The following is a 23,364-nucleotide window of genomic DNA, read 5'->3' as shown; positions in this document are numbered from 1 at the left end:
ACGTGGACCATTTTTATACACAGTTGACAGGAATATAAATTAATACAAAGTTTATTTTGGAGGATGATTTGGAATACCTAGTCAAACATTTAAAATCTCAAAATAAAATAAAAATTAAATTAAATTTCTAAAAAGTTTTTCTAAATCTCATACTTTTTTTTTTTTTAATTTTATATTTAGAGAGAGAGTATGCATGAGTTGTGGGGGAAGGGCAGAGGGAGAGGGAGAGAGAATGTCAAGCAGACTGCCCTGAGCTTGGAACCCGATGTGGGGCTCGATTCCACAACCCCAAGATCACCACCTGAGCACAACTTAAGACCCAGATGTCCAATCAACTGAGCCACACAGGTGCCCTCTGAATCTCCTATGCTTTGCAACAGGGTCATTTTTGCAATCTGTCCTACAGATGGGCTTTCCTGGTGTGATGAGGGTGTTCATGGAAACATCATCTGTGGCAGAGGTAAACTAACAGCAGGCTTTCTCAGGAGGAGGAGAGGCAGAGTAGTATGGGGAGGGTAGCTGTGGGTGTGTTTTCCACAGAGAAGTTAAAATCAGGAAAAACATGATTACAAGTCTGACTTCTTTTTTCTTCACCATGTATGAGCAATTCCAAACAACGTCAGTGATAGGACACTCCCATTAAAAGGTGCGGCACTTATTGGCTTTGCCTCCCCTACTCTGCCCCTACCCATCAGAGTAGGAGATGCGCTACAGAAATTATAACAGATGCTTGTCATAGATGACTCTGCACCTGAGAGAAAGTGCGATAAAGCTCTGTGTACCGAAATGGACAGTGTTTAAAGTTAAACTTTCTTTTAAAAAAGGAAGCTGTAGATTAGTATGAATGGTATGATCCTATTTGTATTATAAATATGTGTGTGTGTGTGTATGTGTGTGTGTGTATGTACACATATTTATTTGTACATGTATGCACACATACATACATAAACCTTTTTATACAAATAGAATCAGGGTACCCAAGTAAAATGGTTAGGAGTGGTTACCTGTGAATGTTGGGCATAGTGAACCAGGGGATATTATTTGAGATTTTTCTTTTCAAACAGGGAATTTATGTTACTTTATAGCACATTTTTTTCTTACTCATTTCAAATTAATACCATTTGCTTTTTAGCATTCATAATAATTTATATAGAGTTGAAATTGTCTGTAGAGTGGTATGTAAACATATTCTGTACTTAAATTTTTTTCTCCAGATTAAATTGTCTTCTTGAATTTTACCTGAATACACTTGTGGCTAAGTCAGTACTTAAGTCAGTTGCTGTTAGCTTTACTATGTTTCTTTTCTATAAACATAATTGAAAAATATACATGTTTATTATAACCTAAGAAGGTTTGGTTTTAAGAACTAGATTCTTTTTATTCTCTTTTATTTATTTTTCCCTTTTTCCTTTTTTTATGGAGTTAAAATGCACATAATACAAAATTTACTATTTTAGGCATTTTTAAGTATACAGTTCAGAGGTATTTTCATTCACATTGGCATGCAGCCTTCTCCTCTGTCCATTCCCTCTTTTCATCTTGTAACTTTGAAACCCTGTACCTCTTAAACACTCACTCCACATTCTAGCCTGCCCCCAGCCCCAGGGCACCACCATTTTCCTTTCTGTCACTATGATTTTGACTAAGTACCTTATGTAAGTAAAATCATATAATGTTTGTCTTTTTGTGACTGGTTTATTTCATGTAGCAAAATATCCTCCAGGTTCATCCCATCTTATAGCACATTGCAGAATCTCTTTCCTTTCTAAGGCTAAATAATAAATAATCCTTTGTGTGTGTGTGTGTGTGTGTGTGTGTACACCACATTTTACGTATCTGTTTAGTGGTAGATGGGCACTTAGGTTGCTTCCATATTTTAGTTTTTATGAATAATACTGGGAACATGGGTGTATAAATATCTCGTAGAGAACCTGCTTTCAGTTCTTTTGGGTGTATACCAGGAAGTGGAATTACTGAACCATAGGGTCATTCTATTTTTAATTTTTGAGGAACCTCCATACTGTTTTCCACAGTGGTGACACCATTTCACATTCTCCCCAAGAATGCCCAGGCATTCTAGTTTCCCCACATTCTTGCCAACATTATTGTTTTCTGTTTTTGCTTTGTTTTGTTTCCTGATAGTGGCCACTGTAATGAGTCACTCATACCAGGTGGTATCTTATTGCAAATATTGATGCAAATGTTGATGTTGAGCATCTTTTCATGTGCTTATTAGCCATTTGCATGTCTTCTTTGGAGAAATGTCAATTCAAGTCCTTTGTCTATTTTTGAATTGGGTTGTTTGAGTTTTAGTTCTTTTTATATTCTGGATATTAATCCTTTATTAGGCATATGATTTGCAAGTATTTTCTCACATTCTGTAGGTTGTTTCTTGCTGTAAAGATTTTTTAAATTTTTATGAAGCCCAGTTTGTCTATTTTTTGTTGTTGTTGTTGTCGTCTTTACCTTTAGTGTTATATCCAAGAAACCATTGCCAAATCCAGCATCATGAAGCTTTTTTCCTATATTTTCTTCTGAGAGTTTTGTTTGTTTAGGTCTTTAGGTAAAGAAAGAAAGAATTTTTGTATATGGTGTTAGGTAAGAGTCCAACTTCATTCATTTGCATGTGGATATCCCATTTTCCCAGCATCATTTGTTGAAAAGACTGTTTACTGAATGGTCTCGGCATCCTTGTCGAAAATCATGTGACTATATATGCAAGATTTTATTTCTTGCTATTGTATTCTGTTGGTCTATGTGTCTGCCTTTATAGCAGTACTATACTGTGTTGATGATGGTATCTTTGTAATAGGTTTTAAAATCAGGAAGTGTGAGTTCTCCAGTCTTTTCTTTTTTAAGATTGTTTTGGCTGTTTGGGATCTCTTGAGATTTCATGTGAATTTCAGGATGAGGTTTCCATTTCTGTAAAAAAAAAAAAGTCATTGGGATTTTGATCAGGATTGCATTCAATCTGTAGATTGCTTTGGGTAATATTGACATTTTCACAATATTAGGTCTTACAATCCATGTGCGTGGGGTATATTTCCATTTATTTATGTCTTCCTTAACTTTTTTCAGCAATATTTTATAATTTTTATTGTACTAATCTTTCACTTCCTTGATTGAGTCCTAAGCATTTTATTTTTTGATGTTATGGTAAATGGAGTTGTTTTATAATTTCCTCTTAACATTGTTCATTGTGTATAGAAATGCAGCTGTTTCTTGTGTGTTGATTTTGTTATCTTGCTGTTTTGTTGAATTTATTAGTTCTAATATATATAATTTAATTATATAATTATATAATTATTTAATTATATAATAATATAATTTTGTGTAAAGGAGTGCGTCATCTGTAGACAGATAATTTTACTTCTTCCTTTCCAATTTAGATACCTTCTTTCTTTCTTTCTTTCTTTCTTTCTTTCTTTCTTTCTTTCTTTTTCTTGCCTAATTACTCTGGAATTTCCAGTACTGTGTCAAAGTGGTGAAAGCAGGCAGCCTTGCCTTGTTTCTGATTTTAGAGGAAAAGCTTTCAGTTTTTTGCCATTGAGTATGATGTTTCCTGTGGGCTTTTTATATTTGGCTTTTATTATGTGGAGGAAGTTTCCTTTATTCCTATTAATAATTTAGTGTTTTTATCATGAGAAGGTATTGAATTTTGTCAGATGCTTTTTCTGCATCAGTTGGGATCATCATGTGGGATTTTTTCCTTCATTTTGCTGATGTGGCATATTGCATTGTTTGATGTTCAGATGTTGCATTCTAGAAATAAATTCTACTTGGTTGTGGTATATGATCCCTTTAGTGTACTGTTGAGTTTGGTTTGCTCCTACTTTTTTGAGGATTTTTACATCAATATTCATCAAGGATATTGGCCTTTTCTTTGGTGATTTTCTTTTCTTGTCATGTCTTTGGCTTTGGTAACAGGGCTATGCTCACGTCATAGAATGTGTTAGGTATTATTCCCTCTTTACTTTTTGGGAAAAGTTTAAGAGGATTGGTATTATTCTTTAAATATTTGATAATACTCATCAGTGAAGCCATCAGGTCCAGGGCTCTAATTTGTTGGAAAATTTTTGATTCCTGATTCAATCTCCTTACTATTAATAGGTCTGTTCGACTTGTCTGTTTCCTTCATGATTTAATATTGGTAGTTTTAAGGTTTCTAGGAGTTTGTCCATTTCTTGTAGGTCTTCCAATGTTTTGATGTATAGTACCCTCATAATTTTCTTTTGTTTTTGTAGAATTGGTCATAATGCCCCCACTTTCATGTCTGATTTTGGCAAGTTGAGTCTTACTTCTTTTTTTCTTAGTCAATTTTTTGATATTTTTGGAAGAACCAGCTTTTGGTTTCATTGATTTTTTTTAAAATTTATTTTTTTGTTCTCTATTTCATCTCTCTCTACTCTGATCTTTCTTTCTTTACTTCTGCTAGCTTTGAGAATAGTTTGTTGTTCTTTTGTCTAGTTCCTTAATTTGTAAAATTAGGTTGTTGGTCTGAGCTCTTTCTTTTTAAATGTAAGCCTTTATAGCTATTAATTTTCCCCTTAGCATCACTTTTGCTGCATTTCATAAGTTTTGGTATGTTGTGTTTTTATTGTCATTCACCTCTAAGTATTTTCTAATTTCCTTTACTATTTCTTCTTTGATCCATTGGTTGTTTAAAAGTATGATGTTTAATTTCCACAGTTGGTGAACTTTTCAGTTTTTTTTGTGTTACTGATTTCTAACATCATCCTGTTGTGGCCTGAGAAGGTGCTCTTTATGATACTTATTTTTAAAAAGTCTATCAAGACTTAATTTGTGGCCTAACATATGGTCTATCCTGAAAAATGTCATGTGTGCACTTAGGAAGAATGTGTGTGCTGGTATTGTTGGGTGGAATGTTCTGTGTATAACTGTTAGATCTAGTTGGTTTGTTCTGTTAAGTCCTCTATTTCCTTATTTATCTTATGTCTTGTTGTATCCATGATGATAGTGAGTTATTGAAGTATCTAACTGTTATTGTAGAATGTCTGTTTATTTCTCCCTGCAATCCTCTCCATTTCTGTTTCATCTATTTTGATGGGCTGTCATTGTGTAAATGTTTTTAATTGTTATGTTTTCTCACTCTGTTGAACTGTTAATTAACATTTTTGTCCTCCTTTGTCTCTTCTATAATCACTCCTATGCTGTTTTGGTTACTGTTTGTATGGAATATCTTTTTATGGTCTTTCATTTTCAACCTGTCTGTGTCTTTGGATCTCAAGTGACTCTCTTGTAGATAGCATAATTTACATTGTAAAGTACTGATAAGAAAGGATTTACTTTTGTCATTGTGCTATCATTTTTTCTCTATGGCTTATAGGTGGTTTTTTTTTTTTTTTTGGCTTATAGATTTTTATTTCTTCATTTCCTGCATACCTATCTTTGTTTTGTGCATGTTCAGTTGATTTTTTTGTAATGAAATGTTTACATTACTTTGTAGTTTTCTTTTGAGTATATTATATAGGTATTTTCTTTGTGGTTGCCATGGGGATTACATTTAATATCTTAAAATTATAACATTTTAATTTTATTTTATAGAAGCTTAATTTCAGTAACATAGTGAAAGTGCTCCTTTACAGCTCTGTACTCACCCCTTTCAGTTAATATCACAGAATTATACCTTACACATTGTGTGTCCCAAAACATAAACCAGTAATTCTTTGAACTGAGTTGGTCTCCTTGATTATGTAGAAAACAAGATTTAGAGTTACTAACCAAAGTTACAGTAATACTAGATTTTATATTAATAATTGTTTTTTCTTTAATTGGTTTCTTAAATGTTATAGAAAACAGAAAGTATGAAGTATTGTTATAATAATAATAGCTTTTGTAATTGCTCATGTATTTACCTTAATTGACACCTTTATTTTTCCCACATGATTTCAGTTACTATCTAGTGTCCTTACATTTTACCTTGTAGCACTCCCTTGATCATTTTTTGCAGAGCAGGTCTAGTGGTCATGAACTCCCTCAACTTTTGTTTATCTGGGAATGTCTTGATTTCTCCTTCACTTTCAAAGGGCAGTTTTGCCAGATATAGGATTCTTGATTTTTTTTTCTTTTTTTTCTGGTAGCACTTTGAATGTCAGTCCACTGTTTTCTGGGCTCCAAAGTTTCTGGTGAGAAATATGCAGAAAATTGTATTGAGTATACCTTGTATGTGATGATTTGCTTCTGTTGCTGCTTTTAAGATGCATCTTTCATCTTTGGCTTTTGAAAGTTTTATTATATTATATCTTGGTTTGGGTGGCTTTGAATTCATTTTTCTTGGAGTTCGTTGAGCTTCTTGAATGTTTATATCCATTCCTTTCTTAAAATTTGGAAAGTTTTCAGCTTTTTTTTTTTTTTTTTAAGGTTTTATTTATTTGACAGACAGAGATCACAAGCAGGCAGAGAGGCAGGCAGAGGGAGAGGGGAAAGCAGGCTCCCCACTGAGCAGAGAGCCCAATGTGGGGCTTAATCCCAGGACCCTGGGATCATGATGTGAGCTGAAGGCAGAGGCTTAACCCACTGAGCCACCCAGGTGCCCCCAGCCATTATTTCTTAAAATATTCTCTCTGCCTCTTTTTCTCTATATTCATCTTCTGGAACACCCATGATATCTATGTTGGTCCTTTTTTATGGTTTTCCACTGGTCTCTAGGCTCTCTTTACTTTTCTTCAATCTTTTTTCTTTCTGTTCATCAGCTTTTAATTTTCCCGTTTTAGCGTTATTTTCTAGTCCAGCTTCTTTATTCTGCCTGCTCACATCTGCCTTTGAATCCCTTCTGTGAATTTTTCATTTCAGGTATTGTCCTCCCTTTCATCTTCAGAATTTCTTTTTAGGTTTTTCTGTCCCCTTATTGATATTTTTATTTTGTTCACACATTGTCTTCTTGAACTTCTACACCTCTTCCTTTAGTTTCTGGCCATCCTTAAGGTAGTTGTTTTAAAGTCTTTGTCTAATATATCTGCCATTCAGTCTTTTTCAGGGACAGAGCTGTTGAATTATTTCTTTCCTTTGAGTGGGCCATACTTTCCTATTTCTTTGTATGCCTTGTGATGTTTTTGTTGAACACTGCCCCAGCATTTTCTGGGTGTCATGTTACTGCTTTAGTTTATTGTTTTTGTGGTTTTGATTGTTGCAAGCTGTCTCTGTGCTTGGGATCAGCCTGAGGTGTGATGTCTTCTCAGGTCTTTTTGAGCCTTTCCTTGGACATGTGCACTTTCTAGTTTTCCTCATAGATGCACTGTTTTTGAATATTCCACTTTTTGATGTCTGGTTTTAAAAAGGGGGGAAGTGAAAAATGAAGAAGAGAAAAAAAATATGAGTCCTTTACATCTGGAAGTCACTTGAGCTGGAGGGGGGAGGCTCGCAACAATGGAGGGAGTTAAAACAATGGCTGCCTGCCTCTCACACCTCTAAAAGCAGAAGTAGCAATCAGCTATCAGAGGACAGATCTCCCAAATTAAAGGGACGGAGCCCTTTTGTGCCCACCCTAATCCCACAAGCTGTGTGTAAGCTGCTTCAGGAATAGGTGCACAGCTGCCTGCCATGAGGCTGTGGATGGGGTAGGTAGACACTGCTGTCCTAGGAGCTAAAACTAATCACAGTTTACACTTCAGGCTTTCCCGTGGAAGCTGAATGCCTTCAACAGACTCCAGAGTTCCAAAATAGTTACATCAGACAGATTCTACCAGTGCGGTTATCTAGGTGGCGAGACAGATTACTGATGCTTCCTTCTTGGCATCTTCCCAGAATCCTCTATTTTTTTGTTTTGTTTTTATATTATTTTTATTATCTAGCAATAAAAAGGGAGTTATGTTTTTAAATCAAATTTTCTAGCTTTGAGTGCTATGTGGTTAATTTTTCTTCCTATTTATTCATGTTCTGCCTATGGTTTGACTCTGACATTTTTATTTTTTTCTTTAAGGTCAGTCCAGCTTGATTCAGTAGCAAAACAGATAAGTGAGTTACCTATTTTTCACAGAACAAAGTTCTGGTTTTATGGTTTTTGTTTTTGTTTTTTTTTTTTTTTTTGGTTCACCCAAACAAGTATATTTTGAGTGCTGATGAGATGAATACTGACCCTCAAAAAGGTACCTTCCAGTTACCCATAATCTTTATGATGCTTAATCTAATGTGCAAATTTGTGCTGTGTAACTTAAAAAAGGATCTTTTTTAAGGCCATTAAATTCAGATGGTGGCTACTATATTAGAACTATTTCAGTTATCACTGAAGGAAACCTAATTTAAACTAACTTATGCAGAAGAGAGAACTGGTTGATTCATGTAACTGAGAAATATAGGGATAAAGTTTGGAAGCATTTGCAACCCAGGGGTATAGGAGTACTTAGATTGGCCAGGCCGAGGTCCTGTGCATGTGGCTGTAACTGTAAGGTCTATAAGTAGTCACTGCTGCTGTAACACTTGGAAGAAGGGTTCTGTAATCAGGAGAACAAAGTGCAAATAGGTGTCATTGAGCTCCTCCTCCTCTTCTTTTCTCCCTCATTTTTTATTGAGAACTTGCCCCGTGCACTCTTCTAAGAATTCTGTATGTATCACTTCACCTAAAATCTTGCAACAACCACATGAAGTAGGTATGGTTATATCCATATTTTCACAGATGGCCAAACTTAGACATGGTAAAGGAAATACTTTGCTTAGGATCATGCAGCAAGTGGTGTGTTTCAAACTCAGGCCGATTAGTTCCAAACTGGTGCTCTTAATCAGTATTCTTTCTTTTCCCCATTCCATGAATTTTAAAAATATGCTTTACTACACATAGTAATATTAGCCCACATTCTAGAAAAGGGCACGTGCATTCTATCCAGAGTCCCATCCAAGTGGGGCTCATATAGGCAAACTGGGCAGAGCAGGAAGCTGCTTCCCTGGAGTGTATGGTGGTGCTGCTGCCTTCTTCCCTTTGCTTTGAAGTCTTGTGTTCTTCTGGTTTGCCTGTGCTGCTTAGAAGCCCAGTTCCTGCAGTTGATCTGTTTATCCAGACCCAGCCAGTTCTCTGGACTCCTAGGGTCACTTCCTTTCCTTAGATGATCTTAGTTCTACATTGTGGTTCCCCAGGTACTGCCTGGGATGGCTGTGGGGTGACTCTACTGGGCAGGTTTGGTAGTAGCCTTGACATTCCTGATTAATTCCCTTTTTTCACCCTCTAAGAATGTGTATGTTTATTATTCACTTTTGAATATCCACTGACCTAAAATTCAAATACAAAGAGACTTCTGACCAAGTTTGAATAACAGGAACCAAATTTGCCTCCTGCATGTACAACTGAAATCAGTCTCATCAAACCTATGAGACAGTGGTATACAGATGTAGTGAAGCTGACACTGTAAGCCCCTGATCCCTGCAAAAGGGAAAAAAACCCCAAGTGACACAATGGCCCCAGCTCTGTTCTTGGAGGAACTTCCAAATTATAGCCAAGCAGTGGGGCCTGCAAGTAGAGCACAGTAGTCTCCCTGGGCAGAACCATTAGAACTGGGGGACCATGGAGGCCAAGGACCTGCAGTCCAGAGAGGGGAACGCTGCATGGACCACAAGGAAAGAACCCTATGAAAAGAGCCAGGGACCCATCACTGCAGCTTGCACAGGGCCATGTGTTGTTCATGTTCCCATCAGCCAAAGTAGAAAAAACTGGATAATTTGTGGAATAGCAGGTAGAATCCTCAGAAAGGCACTGCCTCATGAGTGGTACAAAATTAGGCCTAGACTTATCGTGACTCTGGTCCCTTTAAAAAAGAGGGCCTCTCTCAAGTATTGTTTCTTAACAGTGGCGCTGGTTTTGTTTTTTGTTTTTAGGTTATAGGTTTATAGAACAATTGTGTGCAAAGTACAGAGACCTGTTATTGACATCTTTTATTAGTGTGGTACATTTGTTACAATTGATAAGATCATTTTATTAACTCAAGTCCTTAGTTTACATTTGGGCTTTTTCTGTGTTGCACTGCCTGTGAGTTTTGACAAATGTGTAATGGGCGGGATCCACTATGACAGTGTCGTACAGCATCATTTCACTGCTGTGACAGTCCCCGTGCTCCATGTCCTCGTCCCTGCTGCCTCCTCCCGCTCCCCCATCCCTGGCAACCGCTTATCCTTTTACTGTCTCCATAATTTTCCCTTTCCCATAATGTCTTGTGGTAGGAATCATAGTGTGTAGCCTTTTCAGATTGGCTTCTTTCACTTAGCAAAATGCATTTAGGTTTTCTCTATGTCTTCTCATGTTTTGGTAGCTCATTTCTTTTAGTGCTGTTAATTCTGTTGTGTAGAGTTTAAAAAATTTATTTTTTTTTAATTCATTCACTTGTTCATTGTTTATTTACCCATTCCTCAACTGAGGGACCTCTTGGTTGCATCTAGGTTTTGACAATTATGAATAAAGCTGTTGGGAATATTTATGTGGAGGTTTTTGTACAGACATGTTTTCAACACATTTGAGTATATACCAAGAAGTGTGATTGCTGGATCGTATGATAGAAATATGTTTAGTTTTGGAAGAAACTGCCAAGGTATCTTTTAAAGTGGCTTGTATCATTTTGCATTCCCACCAGCAATGAATGTCAGTTTCTGTCACTCTACATCCTTGCAGCATTTGGTGTTGTCAGGGTTTTGGATTTTGGCAATTCTGATAGGTGTGTTGTGGCATCTCATTGTTGTTTTAATTTGCATTTCCCTGATGACATGTAATGTGTGGCACATCTTTTCATATTCTTACTTGCCATCTGTATGACTTCTTCGGTGTGGGGTTTAGCAGACCTTTCGTTTACTTTTTATCAGGTTGTTTCTTGTCTTGCTGTGGAGTTTCAAGAGTGTTTTGTATGTTTCAGATACCAGTTTTTATCAGAAATGTGTTTTGCAAAGGTTTGCTTCTAGTCTGCAGCTTGTCTTTTCATCCTCTTAACAGTGTCTTTTGCAGAGCAGAAGTTTTTAATTTTAATGGAGTCCAATTTATCAATTCTTCCTTTCATGGATTGTGCTTTTGATGCTATCTCTAAGAAGACATTGTCAAACACAAAGTCACTTAGGTTTTCTCCTGTATTATCTTCCAGGTGTTTTATAGTTTTGTGTTTTACATTTAGGTCTACGATGCATTTTGAGTCAATTTTTCTGGAAGGCATAAGGTCTGTGTCTAGATTTACTTTTTGCATGTAGGTGTCCTGTTGTTCTAGCACCATTTGTTGAAAAGACTATCCTTTCTCCTTTTTAGTATCTTTGTTCCTTTGTCAGAGATTAGGTGACCGTATTTGTTTGGGTCTACTTCTGTTCCATTTTTCTATTTGTGTATTGTTTTGTTAATTCCACACTATTTGGATTACTAGTGCTTTTTTTTTTTCTTCTTCTTCCTCTTCAATATTGTGTTTATCCTTCTGGGTCTTTGCCTCTCATATAAACTTTAGGATCAGTTTGTCGAAATCCACAAAATAATTTGCCGGGGTTTTGACTGAGATTGCAATGAATCTATAGATCACACTGGGAAAAGTTGACAGCTTAACAGTAGTTTTCCTAACCACGGTCTTGGAATATCTCTTTACTTATTTAGATCTTTGCTTTCTTTCATCAGAGTTTTGTAGTGTTCCTCATATAGATCTTGTTAATTTTTATAGTTTTATTTTTTATGCAAGTATAATTAACATACAGTGTTCTGTTAGTTTCAGGTGTACAATATAATGATTCAACAGTTCTCAGTGCTCATCGTGATAAGTGCATTCTCAATCCTCTTTATCTGTTACACCCATCTTCCAGTTTTTTTTCCTCTGTACTTAAAAGTCTTTTTTTACAATAACCAAACTGTGCAAAGAGCCCAAATGTCTATCAATTGATGAATAAAGAATGTATATAGACACAATGGAATATTACTCCTCCATCAAAAGAATGAAATCTTGCCATTTTCAGTGATGTAGATGGAACTAAAGGGTATTGTGCTAAGTGAAATAAATTAGACCGAGAAAGACTAATACCATGTCATCTCACTCATATGTGGAGTTTAAGAAACAAAACAGATGAACATGTGGGAGGGGGGAAAAGAGAGGGAAACAAATCACTAGAAACTCTAACAGATAGAGAACAAACTGAAGGTTGATGGAGGGAGGTGAGTGGGGGATGGGCTAAATGGGGGTTGAGTGAGTATTAAGGAAGACACTTGTTATGATGAATACTGAGTATTGTATGTAAGTGATGAATCATTGAGTTCTACTCCTGAAACCAGTATTTCACTGTGTGTTGACTAAAAGTTAAATGAAAAAACAATTTAAAAAAAAGTCTTTTTTGGTCTGCCTCTTTTTTGTTTGTGTGTTTTGTTTTTTAAATCTCACATATGAGTGAGATCATGTGGTATTTGTCTTCTTCTGGCTTGTTTCACTTAGCATTGTATATATAATCTCTAGGCCCATGCATGTTGTTGCATATGGCAAGATTTTATTATTTTTTTATGGCTGAGTAGTGTTCCATTACACACACACACACACACACACACACACACACATACACACACCTATATATATCTATATATATATATACACGCCTACATACATAGATATATTTATCTGTGGATGGATGGATACTTGTATTGCTTCCATATCCTGGCTATGGTAAACAGTGATGCAATAAACATGGAGCATATATATTTTTGAATTAGTGTTTTCATTTTCATTTTCTTTGGGAAAATACCCTGTAGTGGCATTACTGGATCATAATGGTAATTCTATTTTTAATTTTTTGAAGAACCTCCATACTGTTTTCCACAGTGGTTGCACCAGTTTACATTTCTACCACCAGTACACAAGGGTTCCTTTTTCTCCACATCCTCATCAATGCTTGTTATTTCTTGTGTTTTTTATTTTAGTCATTCTCATTGGTGTAAGGTGATGTCTCATTGTCGTTTTGATTTGCGTTTCCCTGATAATGAGTGATGTTGAGTATCTTTTCATGTATCTATCTCTTGGTCATCTATATGTCTTCTTTGGAAAATGTCTATTGAGGTCTTCTGCTCATTTTTTAACTGGATTATTTGGGGAGTTTTCTTGGTGTTGTATAAATTTTTTATATATTTTGGATATTAATCCTAATAATATATAATGCATTATATATATATTTTGGTATTATCTTGATCCCAAAACCAGGCAAAGACCCCATCAAGAAGGAGAATTATAAACCAATATCCCTGATGAATATGGAGGGTAAAATTCTCAACAACATCCTAGCTATTAATAGGATTCAACAGTACATTAAAAGGATCATCTATCATGACTAGGTGGGATGATCTAATTAAAAAAAATGTTTTTCTGCTCATTACTTTGGATTTAATTTGTTCTTATTTTTCTAGTTTCCTAAGGTAGAAGCTTAAATTACTGACTTTAGATCTGTCTTCTTTTCTAGTATATATATTAATTGCTTTGACTGTTCTTATAAGCATTGCTTTCATTGGATCCCACAGATTTGTATAAGTTGTATTTTCATTTTCATTTTGTCCAAAATATTTTAAAATTTTCCTTGAACTTTCTTTTACCCTGTGTTAGTGAGGAGTGTGTTGTTTAATCTCTAAATACTTTGGTCTTTTCCAACTATCCTTCTGTTATTGATTTCTAGATTAATCCAGTTGTGGTCTGAGAACATTCATTGTATGATGTCTGTTCTTTTAAATTGTTAAGATGAATTTTATTTCCCACAATGTGGCCTCTCTTGGGTAATATTCCTTGTGATCTTCAGAAGAATGTGTATGCCACTGTTGTTGGATAAACATTGCCTGGATGTCTATTATATTCAGTTAATTGTTGGTGCTCTTCAGTTCAACATGTCCTCACTGATTTTCTGCCTCTTGGATCTGCATTTCTGACAGGTGGATAGTGAAGTCTCCAACTATAATACTGGATTCATCTGTTTCTCCTTGTAGTTCTGTCAGTTTTTACCTCACATATTTTGATGTCTAGTTAAAATGCAATAAGGGTTTTATGGACAGTAAGGATTGTTACGTCTTCTTGGAGAATTGACCCTTTTACCACTGTCAAATGCCCATCTTCATCCCTGATTCCTTTGTTTTCTCTGAAGGCTGCTCTGATTGGAATTAATGTAGCTATTCCAACTTTCTGTTGCTTAGTGTTGGCATGGAATTCCTTCTCCATCCTTTTACTTTTAACCTACCTGTATTTTTACAACTGAAGTCAGTTTCTTACAGATGACAAAGAACTGGGTCTTGTTTTTCTCAACTTTGCTGACTATTTTAATTGTAATATGTAGACCATCAATGTTTAAAGTGATTAGTCATATAATTGGGTTAATGATAATAGCATTATCATTATTGAAGAATAATGATATAGCATATCACCATGTATGAATAACATCTATTTCTGTTCTTTGCCCTTACGTTTTCTCCCTTTTCTTTAATTGTCTTCCACTCTTCTTTTTCTGCCTTACGGTTTTATTTGAGTGCTTTATATGACTCCAGTTTTAATCCTCCCTTTTTCCCAGTTTTTAAGCACTTGAACTGACATTTACACTCTAAATCCATCTCAGATAATACTGCACTGCTTCATGGTTTGTGCAAGTAGCCAGTACTTCTGTTTAGTCCTCCTTAACATTGCTCTCCTGGATTTCACTTATCTATAAGCTATAATCTCCTCATGCATTGTCACTATTAGTATTCAGAAGAAGCTGTTATGCATTAGGTCATTTAAAAATAAGAAATAAAAATATTTGCTTTTATATCTCCTGTTTATTCTTTCTCCAGCACTCCTGTTTTCTTCACATAGATCCAAGTTTCTGACTTCCATCATTTTCCTACTTCTTGAAGAACTGTTTTTAGCATTTCTTGCAAGTCTACCAGTGAGAAATTCCCTCAATTTTTGTTTCTTCAAGAAAGTCCTTATTTCTCCACCATTGAAGGGTAATTTTGTTGGAAACAGAATTCTAGGTTTGTGGGTTTTTCAATTCTTTAAGTATTTTCTACCATCCTCTTTTCTGTTGCATAGTTTCTGAAGAGAATGCAGATGTAGTTCTTATTCTTGCTCCTGTACAGGCGAGATGCATTTTTTCCCTCTTCATCTTTTTTGGAGATTTTTATCCTTGTCTATGATTTTCTGCAGTTGAAATATGGTATTCCCAAGTGTGTTTTCCACCCTGCTTGGTGTTTGTCCTTCATTTGGAAAGTTCTCAGCCATTATTACTTCATTTATTTCTTCTGTTCCTTTCTTTCTCTGTTCTCATTCTGTAATTCCCATTACACATACATTTTATCCTTTGTAATTATCCCACAATTCTTTGGGTCTTCTCTTCTTTTTCATTCTTCTTTCTCTTTGCATCATACTCTTGAAAGTTTTTATTGACATTTCTTCAAGCTCACTGATAGTTTCCTTGGTCATGTCCAGTCTACTGATAAGCATTTCCTTTGATTCTTTTTTAGTTCCCCTCTCTCTGTTACATTACCCATGAATCTTGTGTTTTGTTTTTGTTTATCTGTCTGTTTGTTTGTTTAGAACCCATTCTGAATTCTCAGTCTGGTTATTCTAACATTTTTAACATACATGAATCTGGTTCTGATGATTGTTCTGTTTCTTCAGACTGTGGTTTTGGTCCTTTATTGTGACTTGAAATTGTTTTATATAAGTTGGACATGAAGTACTCACTGGCTGGGAGTTAGTTAGGTTCTGTTTCCTTTTGCAGTAGCTGTGGTGTCTAAGGCTGAGGTTTTTATCCCTTCCAGACCCCTCCCCACCCCTTCCTACTTACCTACCTATGTCTCTGATGTTGTATTTGGGTTTCTTTGGGAACTTGTAGTTAAGTAAGATCTGACATGTGCAGTTTTTCAGTTGTATTCACCTGTTATTTTATAGGATCCCCATTGCTGTGGTGGTGAAGCAGGGTGGGAAGGATTTGTTCTAAAGTTCTGTCATTAGGTCTCCGCCTGTTATAGAGCTGGTGCCCCTCAGCTCTGACTTTTATAAGTGCTTTTCAAATCGCCTTCCCTGCTTTGATGAGATAGGGGGATTGGTTTGGGTATTTCTTTCTTCTACATAAGTTAGGCTCTGGTAAGACAGTTTCTTTTGAGGGCAACCTTGTTAAGAATAAGCAAAATGGGGGTGCCTGGGTGGCTCAGTGGGTTAAGCCGCTGCCTTCGGCTCGGGTCATGATCTCAGAGTCCTGGGATCGAGTCCCGCATCGGGCTCTCTGCTCAGCGGGGAGCCTGCTTCCCTCTCTCTCTCTCTGCCTGCCTCTCTATCTACTTGTGATTTCTCACTGTCAAATAAATAAATAAAATCTTAAAAAAAAAAAAGAATAAGCAAAATGCTCTGGTGTATTTCAAAATGTCTGTTTTTTCCTTCTCCCTGTTGGAAGCATTGAGAGAATTTTTCTCTACCTTTACTGTGAGAACCTGGTAGGGCTCTGTAGTAAAATTTAAATGTGGGGGACTCCCTCCCTTAAACCGGGCCTCCCAAGTTTTTAACTCTCAGATTTGTCCACACTGAGCCTCTAATTTGTCAACTGTAGTTTAAATTTTCCTACCTCAGTGCTAGTCCCCACTGGAGAGTTCTGTAAATTGTGATTCTCTGTATTTGCCTGTTTATCTTTATATATTTGGGGGCAGCAGTTTGCTCTGTGACCTCAGTTCTCTGCTGGATACAAGAAGAGGTATTGGCTTTTTAGTTTCTTGAGCATTTTACTTGTTAGGGTGGAATAATGCCTTCCAGGTTCCCTGTATGCTGAAACAGACACCAGAAGCCTCCATTTTTTCCTGTTTTTACAAATATTTTCTCCCTCTTTTCCATGATGTCCCTTTCTTTTGTGCCCTAACACCTCTGACTTTTCTTCTCTGTCTTCCTTTTTATCTCTTCATCTGGAAGACTGCTGCTGGCCCTCTTCTCACACTGCACCACCCTTTTCTAGTAACCCCTCTCCTTCTACAGCTTTAATTAACTCCTGAGCAATGAAGACTCAGTCTTAACTGAGTGTCTGACATCTTATGGGCACTTAATAGTCAGTGTCTCCAGAACTGAATTTATTTTCTGTGACTCCTCTTTCTCCCACAACTGCACCCCACTCTCCTTTCTTCTCCCACAAACATACCTGTTGGGTTGGTGGCTCCAGAAATGCAGGAGGAACAATAGAAAGGACTGCCGCGCTGCCATCTTTCAGCCCCTCCCCGCTCTTCCTCAACCCTTGACTCTCCCACCAAAAGGATGTATGGCCAGGTCATGTCTCCATAGGTAACCTCATACCTATGCAGGAAACAGAAGTATCAGGACGCCCCACCCCATACCCTCTGATCACCAGATACCCTACCATACATATATGGATGTGAGCCCATGCCCTGCCTTGGCCTGATAAAAGATCCCCGCCGACCCCCTCCCAGTGCGACTTCCCCGACAGAGTCGCAGAACCTCGCCTGAGGGTTCCCACCTCCTCCAGGCACAACTTTCCTGGCTCCCTTCTCCTGAGCCCTGAAACTTCACCGGAGAGTGCCTTTAATAAATCTTGCCTTGTGCCTGCCTCGCCTGGTGTCGTGTTTATCTCGCCTATAAAACCTTACAATACCCATCCTCCCTTCTTTTTAGCTGCTTAGTGCTCTGATTAAATGACTCTGCCACCCCAACCATCTGGCTCAAGCCAGAAACCTGTGTATTGTTCTAGACCATTCTTACTCACTCACACAGTCCCGCAACATTTCATCTCAAAGAGAAACAACTTCATACCTGCCTCCTCATCCTTGACCCCACTGCCTTTGCTTATGTTCAGACCCTAGTTTACTGTCTGTTCTCCCTGCCTCTCCTGCATTCCTCCCTGCACACTGTCAGCCTTGCAGTGTTCCAGAAAGCATCAGATTGCTTCTCTGTTGCCTATAAAAGCAGTCTTCCATGTCTCCCACTCTGTGAACAATTCATTGAGATTGTGGATATACTGCATTAGAAATTTTGCTCAGATTTATTTTTATTTCAACTTGTAAAAATGTATCCTTTTTTTTTTGCTTTTAAAATGTAGTAGAACAGCAGCACATGAATATAATTTATAAATATACATATATTAAGGTTTAATAGCTAAAAATTCTTTTAATGATTTGGCTGCATAATGAAGAAGTTGAGAGACCACATGCCTACAATGTGAAATCCCAATCCCTCAGGTTTGTATGTGAGGCCCTCTGTTCTCTGGACCCTGCCCACGTCTGTCTGGATTCCCTCCATCTCTTTTCCCGTTGATCCCCTCCGTCATGAACTGGCTCCTATTTAGCCACTGGTTTAGGAGTTTCCAGGCTGTTTCATGACTTCACACTGTTGCTTCTCCCTGGAATACCCTTATTACTACTTCTCTCTGCCCTTAATTTTTATCCCCACGCCACCCAGCAGACTCCTGTTTCTGAATCCCTTTCTCTGACCCCCTCCTGTTTCTACCCTCTCTTCCACAAGGGAAGTCATAGTACCCATACCTCTTGCTGTCCTGCTGTCTTTGTCCTTCCCTCAGTCCTCTGACTGTGTCCCTAGTGCCAGCTCTGCTGCTGCTCCAGGAGGAGACCAGAATTGTCTGTCCACCTCTCTGTCCCCTTCACGGTGGACTCTTTAGAGAGACACGCCCCTCGTTCCTTACCTCCAGCAAGCAGCAGGCTTCTTCAGAACCTGCACAAGCATATGGATCCCTGAGTGAAGACACTGAACTGCTGACATGTATCTTTCACTAGTGAGATTCTGTTTTTATGAAAAATTGATCAGGAATTAAGTTGTAAACTTGTGGATTTCGGTAGTCAAAATTTCTTTTGTGGTGTAATTTAGACATGCTCACTAAATCCAGTCATCCATTTAGTAATAAGCATATGTTTGTCTATGTTTTGCATCAAAATTGATACGTATTTTGTTTTTATTTTAATTAATTAATTTTTCTTGAAGTATAGTTGGCACACAATGTTATGGTAGTTTGCGGTGTCCATCATAGTGATAAGACAAGTTTATGTGTAATGCTATGCTCGTCACAAGTGTGGCTACCTTCTGGCACCCTAAGTATATATTTTGTTAGTTCCAGAGAGTAGAAATAGAATAAGCACCTACAATTACTCTAGAGCCATTCTTTCTACTGTGGTCATAAAGTTTGGCCTGACCTAGTGACTTAGAAGTGACCGTTGACATCACATATTCTGGATGTGATTTGGCTTATGTTGGAAGAGGGCATTTGGAAGAGAGCCATTTTTGAATGAAGAATAATTAACCTTGCCAGTATGTTATGCTTTATTTAAGGTACTTAGCTGTAAAACAGATAAATTAAGATCTGATTGTTGATGTTTCAGAGACTTTTTCCATTAACAAATATCTTACTAGAGGAAAGATTTAAATTCACTTAGGATGCTTCAGGACTTGAGTTTGTTTACTATTTATGTGATATAAGACTTTTTTTTTTAAAGAAAACAACATATTTCATATTTCATTATTGCTCAAATATCTCATTATTGGTCAGATTCTGTCTGTAGGTATGCATAAAGGAATGTGTGTGGTATGGATAATTGAGAGAGATGGGTTGTTTAATGAAGTCAGTGCAAGTAAATAATTTGTGAAGGATGAAGTTTAGGAAATGGTGTGTCTACCTTAATTACTCATTACTGATACTACTCTTATACTAAGAATTACTACTTACCACTCTTACGGCTCAGAATAATTAGACTGCCTTTCTTCTGGAAATCTCTCGAAAGATAGAGATGTTCCTATTTGTTTTCAATCCTTTGTTTTACCTACCATGATCCTAAATTTTAAATGAATAAATTGAAATAAACAACAATGCCATTGGACCTCTCTTTTTTCTTTTAGGTATAATATTGAGCCCAGTTTATATTGCCCATTTTTCTCCCTTGGAGCATGCATGGAAGGCCTAAATATTTTGTTTACCAAACTGTTAGGAATTACGTTATATGCAGAGCAGCCTGCGAAAGGAGAGGTGTGGTGTGAAGATGTTCGCAAACTGGTAAGCATTCAGGGAGTGTCCAGTGGCACTCCTTTATCTCTGGGCTTTGGTAATCAAGTTAATAGCAGTTTTATCCTCAAGGCAAGGCAGCTTTGCCATGGTGGGAGCGTGGCTCACCTTACTTCTGTTTCGTGGAGAGTCCAAGTCATTGCTTCTGACTTACAAAAAAACCATTTTTCTCTAAAATCAACTGATAGAAACATATACTAGCAGAGTGAATTCTCTGAAACAATTTTTTTTTTTAGGGACTTGACAGAAAGTTGAATCTTTGTATGTTGACAAATTCTGGATAATGAGAAATTTGTCACTATTTTTCATATTCCTGCAGTGCTCAGTGTCCCTTTTAGGTAGTTCCAGAATTTATTACATCTGTCACTTTTCTTTTCTTCTTCTTTTTTTTAACCACCTTCCCATCTTGTAGGAGCCTATATTTTATAATATATTGATTTATATCCCGTGTTGTGACCTCGAGCCTGGCGTCCACCCCTTCTCCTATTAGGACCCACTTTATTTGAGATATCAATATGTTCATTTTTTCTTGATAAGATTATGAGGATTTATGGACTTACTATCACAAAGGCTCCGTTGTTGCTGTTACTCTGTTTTACTTTCTGCCTATATGCATACCACACTATTTCAAGGGACGGAAGCTCTCTGATGGTCTCCTGGCTGTGTTCTGTGAGAGTGGAATAGGCGTGGTGATAGAATTGAAGGGTAGAGTGGGAGCACGCTTTATCACCTCACTGATTACCTGATTATCTGTGCATTGTGTACTTCACAAAGTGGTGGAGACTGATAGAGTGCAGAGATACGATGAGAGAAAAACTGGCCTGAGTGAAAGGACAGAATGGAAGTAATGAAAAGCTTTCCCCATTAGAGTATGAGCCCACCAGGCTTCCCCCACTAGAGTTCGAGCCCGCCAGGCTTCCGCCGCTGTGGGGTGTGGGCCCCATGTGGGCAGCACTCTTTGTCAGTTTGGTTCACTGCTGATATCTGAATGCCTTGATAAATTCCAAATACCTACGTGGTGCTTAAGGGATACTTGTTGATCTAACGAATATATGCCTGCACGAAGTTGTAGTGCATAAAGCTGAGGTTCTCGGTGGCAGAATCCTTAAGTTGTGACAAGACAAAGGAGGCAAGCTGGAGGCCAGCTGTTGAGCTCTCCATGAGCCGTGTGTCTTGTATAGGCCCAGTTTGAGGGAAGAGCATAAATAATGATATTACTGATCTTCAGCTGAAGCCAGAAGCAACCTTCTGTTATATCTGAATTCAGGGGTTAGCATTTGGGGGCATATATCTACATTTAGATCTAAATTAAGATTGAGATCTAGAACTGTCAAGCCAGCACTTGTTTCCAAGTGTGTGGGGGAGTTCTGTGAACAGTCTGAATAGCTGGGTTTGGTCTCGGTGTTTGAGGCACTGGCAATCGGGACAAAGGGCTCAAACAAGGAGGGTTGCCTCTCCTGGACAGAATCCCCAAATCAAATTCTTCTGAGAGATGAGCAGAAAATATATAATTTATTTTTAGATCATGTGGGATGTAGAAAGAAATGAAATGTCTATTGTTAGGACTATGGATATTTTATATTTAGATTCTTGTTAGGGATGTGTTTCCACTTTGAGAGTTTCTGATGGCTTCATTCATCACTAAATGTAATTTTTTTCCAGGCTGTGGTTCATGAATCTGAAGGATTGTTGGGGTACATTTACTGTGATTTCTTCCAGAGAGCAGACAAACCACATCAGGTGATGCTTTATGTGACTTTATGTTTCCACAAAAGTCACTTTATGTGACTCAGTGTTTCCAGGACTCAATTTCAGTTTCCCCATCTGAACAATGAGAGAGCTGCCTCAACGGGTTATTGTGAAGAATAAGTGATACAATGTATGTGACTATCAGCCTGTTAGAGAAAATTACTCCAAATTTCCCCCTTTGTGATAGAGTTTATTGCTTCTGAGCGATAAAGACAATAGATAGGAGGGTGCCTGGGTGGCTCAGTGGGTTAAAGCCTCTGCCTTCGGCTCAGGTCATGATCTCAGAGTCCTGGGATTGAGCCCCGCTTTGGGCTCTCTGCTGAGTGGGGAGCTGGGATTGAGCCCCGCTTCGGGCTCTCTGCTGAGTGGGGAGCCTGCTTCCTCCTCTCTCTCTCTGCCTGCCTCTCTGCCTACTTGTGATCTCTGTGTGTCAAATTAATAAATAAATAAAATATTTTAAAAAAAGACAATAGAGAATGAGAAGTGTCTCCACACGTGGAAGGGGTACAGTAGACATTAGCATCCCTCCCCAGAGTAGCGCAGTGTCTGTCCCCTTCCTACTTGCTTGTGTACAGTTATCTACAGTTAGAGCGTGTGGATCTAAGCTGGTGTCGCATCACTTCAATACATATTTGTGGAGTAAATGAATGAATGAGTCAACACAAGCGCAAGGTGGTACTGGTGTTTTAAAAAACTTAAAAATTCTAGCAAAATAAAAATATTAGGAAAAAGTGTCTATAACTAAATAAATAGAAGAATGGAATTAAGGTAAATTTGAACTGAGATGTCTTGGTGTAACTTTATATTCATTGAAACTGTTTCTTATTCTTCAGATCACCTAATATGTTCTTCTCTGGTTATGGTTTCTGATTCTTCTAGGATTGTCATTTTACAATCCGTGGAGGCAGATTAAAGGAAGATGGAAACTATCAGCTCCCAGTTGTAGTTCTTATGCTGAATCTTCCCCATTCCTCAAGGAATTCACCAACTTTATTAACTCCTGGAATGATGGAGAATCTCTTCCATGAAATGGGACATGCCATGCATTCTATGCTGGGCCGTACTCGTTACCAGCATGTCACTGGTGAGCCCAAAGAGGGGACGTCTGTTTAACAACCATCTCCTAAAAACATGTGTTTTATTTTAAACTGGAGTAAAAGGCACTTTATTTAGAAAAATCTGATCATTTAACATTGTCAGGTGGTTATTTCTTGTAGGTTGCCTCACCTTGTCCTTCTAGTTGTTACTCAACCAGATCATCTGACATTTTTCTGCTTCCTGCTAACGGTTCTGGCTGAGGAGGGTCTCACTTGTCTTCTGAGTTTGCACTTTCACATTTTATCATATTTCATATGGAATTGAAGTTTTGGGCTATATGTGTCGGAATAAATATGTGTCTCCTTAGTACATAGCACAGAGTTAGTAAATGAAATAATATTGCCTCTTTTTCTCCAAAATCAGTTAGAATACATATTAAAACATGTTGAAAAAATATTTTCCTAAGCTTTTCCCCTGTATAAGATGACAGTTTTTCATGCTGGTGTGTGGCCATAGTTGATGATATTATATGCAGATTTTCCTCTTTGTTGTCTTATCTTTGAATCTTAAGCTCACTATCCTATATGGTCAGCTTTAGATCACCTGTTAAATTGCTTTCAT

At 37.4% G+C, this 23,364-nt stretch overlaps 1 protein-coding gene across 2 annotated transcripts in view; it reads left to right on the top strand.

Moving 5' to 3' along the window:
- The window catches only part of MIPEP (mitochondrial intermediate peptidase), a 183,056-nt gene that overhangs the window by 43,984 nt on the left and 115,708 nt on the right, over positions 1–23,364 (top strand). For both annotated transcript variants that reach the window (XM_082700190.1, XM_082700191.1), the window contains exons 11-13: positions 19,794–19,947; positions 21,619–21,696; positions 22,585–22,789. In XM_082700190.1, the coding sequence (XP_082556316.1) occupies positions 19,794–19,947; positions 21,619–21,696; positions 22,585–22,789 (437 nt within the window). The remainder of the gene's footprint in view (positions 1–19,793; positions 19,948–21,618; positions 21,697–22,584; positions 22,790–23,364) is intronic.

The sequence above is a fragment of the Mustela nivalis genome, assembly GCF_964662115.1.
Source record: "Mustela nivalis genome assembly, chromosome: 15".
Taxonomy (NCBI): Eukaryota; Metazoa; Chordata; class Mammalia; order Carnivora; family Mustelidae; genus Mustela; species Mustela nivalis.
The sequence above is the reverse complement of the archived record's forward strand: the minus strand, read 5'-3'. Positions and strand labels throughout refer to the sequence as shown.